This window comes from Oryx dammah, unplaced genomic scaffold, assembly GCF_014754425.2.
Source record: "Oryx dammah isolate SB20612 unplaced genomic scaffold, SCBI_Odam_1.1 HiC_scaffold_10734, whole genome shotgun sequence".
NCBI lineage: Eukaryota > Metazoa > Chordata > Mammalia > Artiodactyla > Bovidae > Oryx > Oryx dammah.
This window is the reverse complement of record NW_024080146.1, coordinates 1-1,032: the sequence shown is the minus strand read 5'-3', so window position 1 is coordinate 1,032 and position 1,032 is coordinate 1. Positions and strand designations below refer to the sequence as shown.

At 56.3% G+C, this 1,032-nt stretch overlaps 1 protein-coding gene across 1 annotated transcript; it reads right to left on the bottom strand.

The window, feature by feature from the left end:
- Positions 1-5: 5 nt before the first annotated feature.
- LOC120860153 (primary amine oxidase, liver isozyme-like) lies at positions 6-1,026 on the bottom strand (the record flags this gene model as incomplete). The annotated part of the gene is made up of 3 exons (XM_040235954.1): positions 909-1,026; positions 412-697; positions 6-45 (listed from the first exon to the last, which is right to left on the bottom strand). Coding segments are annotated over exons 2-3 (297 nt in total), but the record flags the coding sequence as incomplete, so codon positions are not given.
- Positions 1,027-1,032: the final 6 nt, after the last annotated feature.

The window sequence follows — 1,032 nt, the reverse complement described above, 5'->3', positions numbered from 1 at the left end:
CTGCTGGGCTCTGTCTCCTTCCTCTGGGTCACGGCCAGCTGGTACCTAGAGATGCTCTGGTCAGGGGTCCATGGTCCCTGTCCCCTGGTGCCTGATCATCATGGAAGGGAGCCGAGCCCATGGAACTCAGGTTTCCCCTCATCTACAGTCACTCAGTGTCACTCTAGTGGGTGGCCCAATACCTTTCCATGTTTATCTGTACATCCCTTTCAACTTCACAACATGGCCCCACCAAAACAGAGTAGACTTTTCCCACTTGGGTGGTTTGTATCCACTGTGGGCCTTTTGATAACCAGGAAATATGTTTTGAGCTCTTACCTCGCCTCACATACAATTTGAACTGGGGTCCCAAATGCCCCTCCCAACACTCTTCTCATCTCAACCAACCCTCCAACAACACAATCCACCCACCTCCCCCAGCTGACGGCACTCTCCAAAGGGCTGTTCTGGGGCAGTGGCTCCCCAGGGATGCTGATCAGCTGGATGCGGTAGCCCCGAGGGTGTCCCCATTTGTTCTTCTGCTTGCAGGCCAGGTACAGGTGGCGAGGGGAGGGCCCTCCCAGGGGGAAGACAGCCTGCTCCTCTGTCTCCAGCTGCTTCCGGGTCACATGCATCCTCTGTATCTGGTGCTCAGGGCTCCAGGGTATCGCAGAGGGGACAAAAGCCATGTCCTCTGCCCAGACCCAGTTCTCCAGTCCTGCAGGAATGGAGTGGGGAGAAGGGAGGAGTGAGAGTTAGTCAGGCAGCTTCCCTGCCCCCTCTGGAGTCTGCCTGCTCCTGGCTTCAGAGTAGGAGGCAAAGACAAGGCCAGACTGAGTGTGTCTCTTGCTTCCCACCTCTCACCCAAAGATGTCCCCAATCTTTCAGGCCCCTCTGCTGCAATCCGTGCCTCCCCTGGGGTGTCTTACCTCCCACGTCCAGATCCACCTTGTAGTGGGCACTGTGGGTGTGGACGGTGCCCAGTGTGTTCTCCCGAACCTGGTTTCCATATCTTCTGGCATCACCAAAGTAGAACACTGAATTGATGAAGCC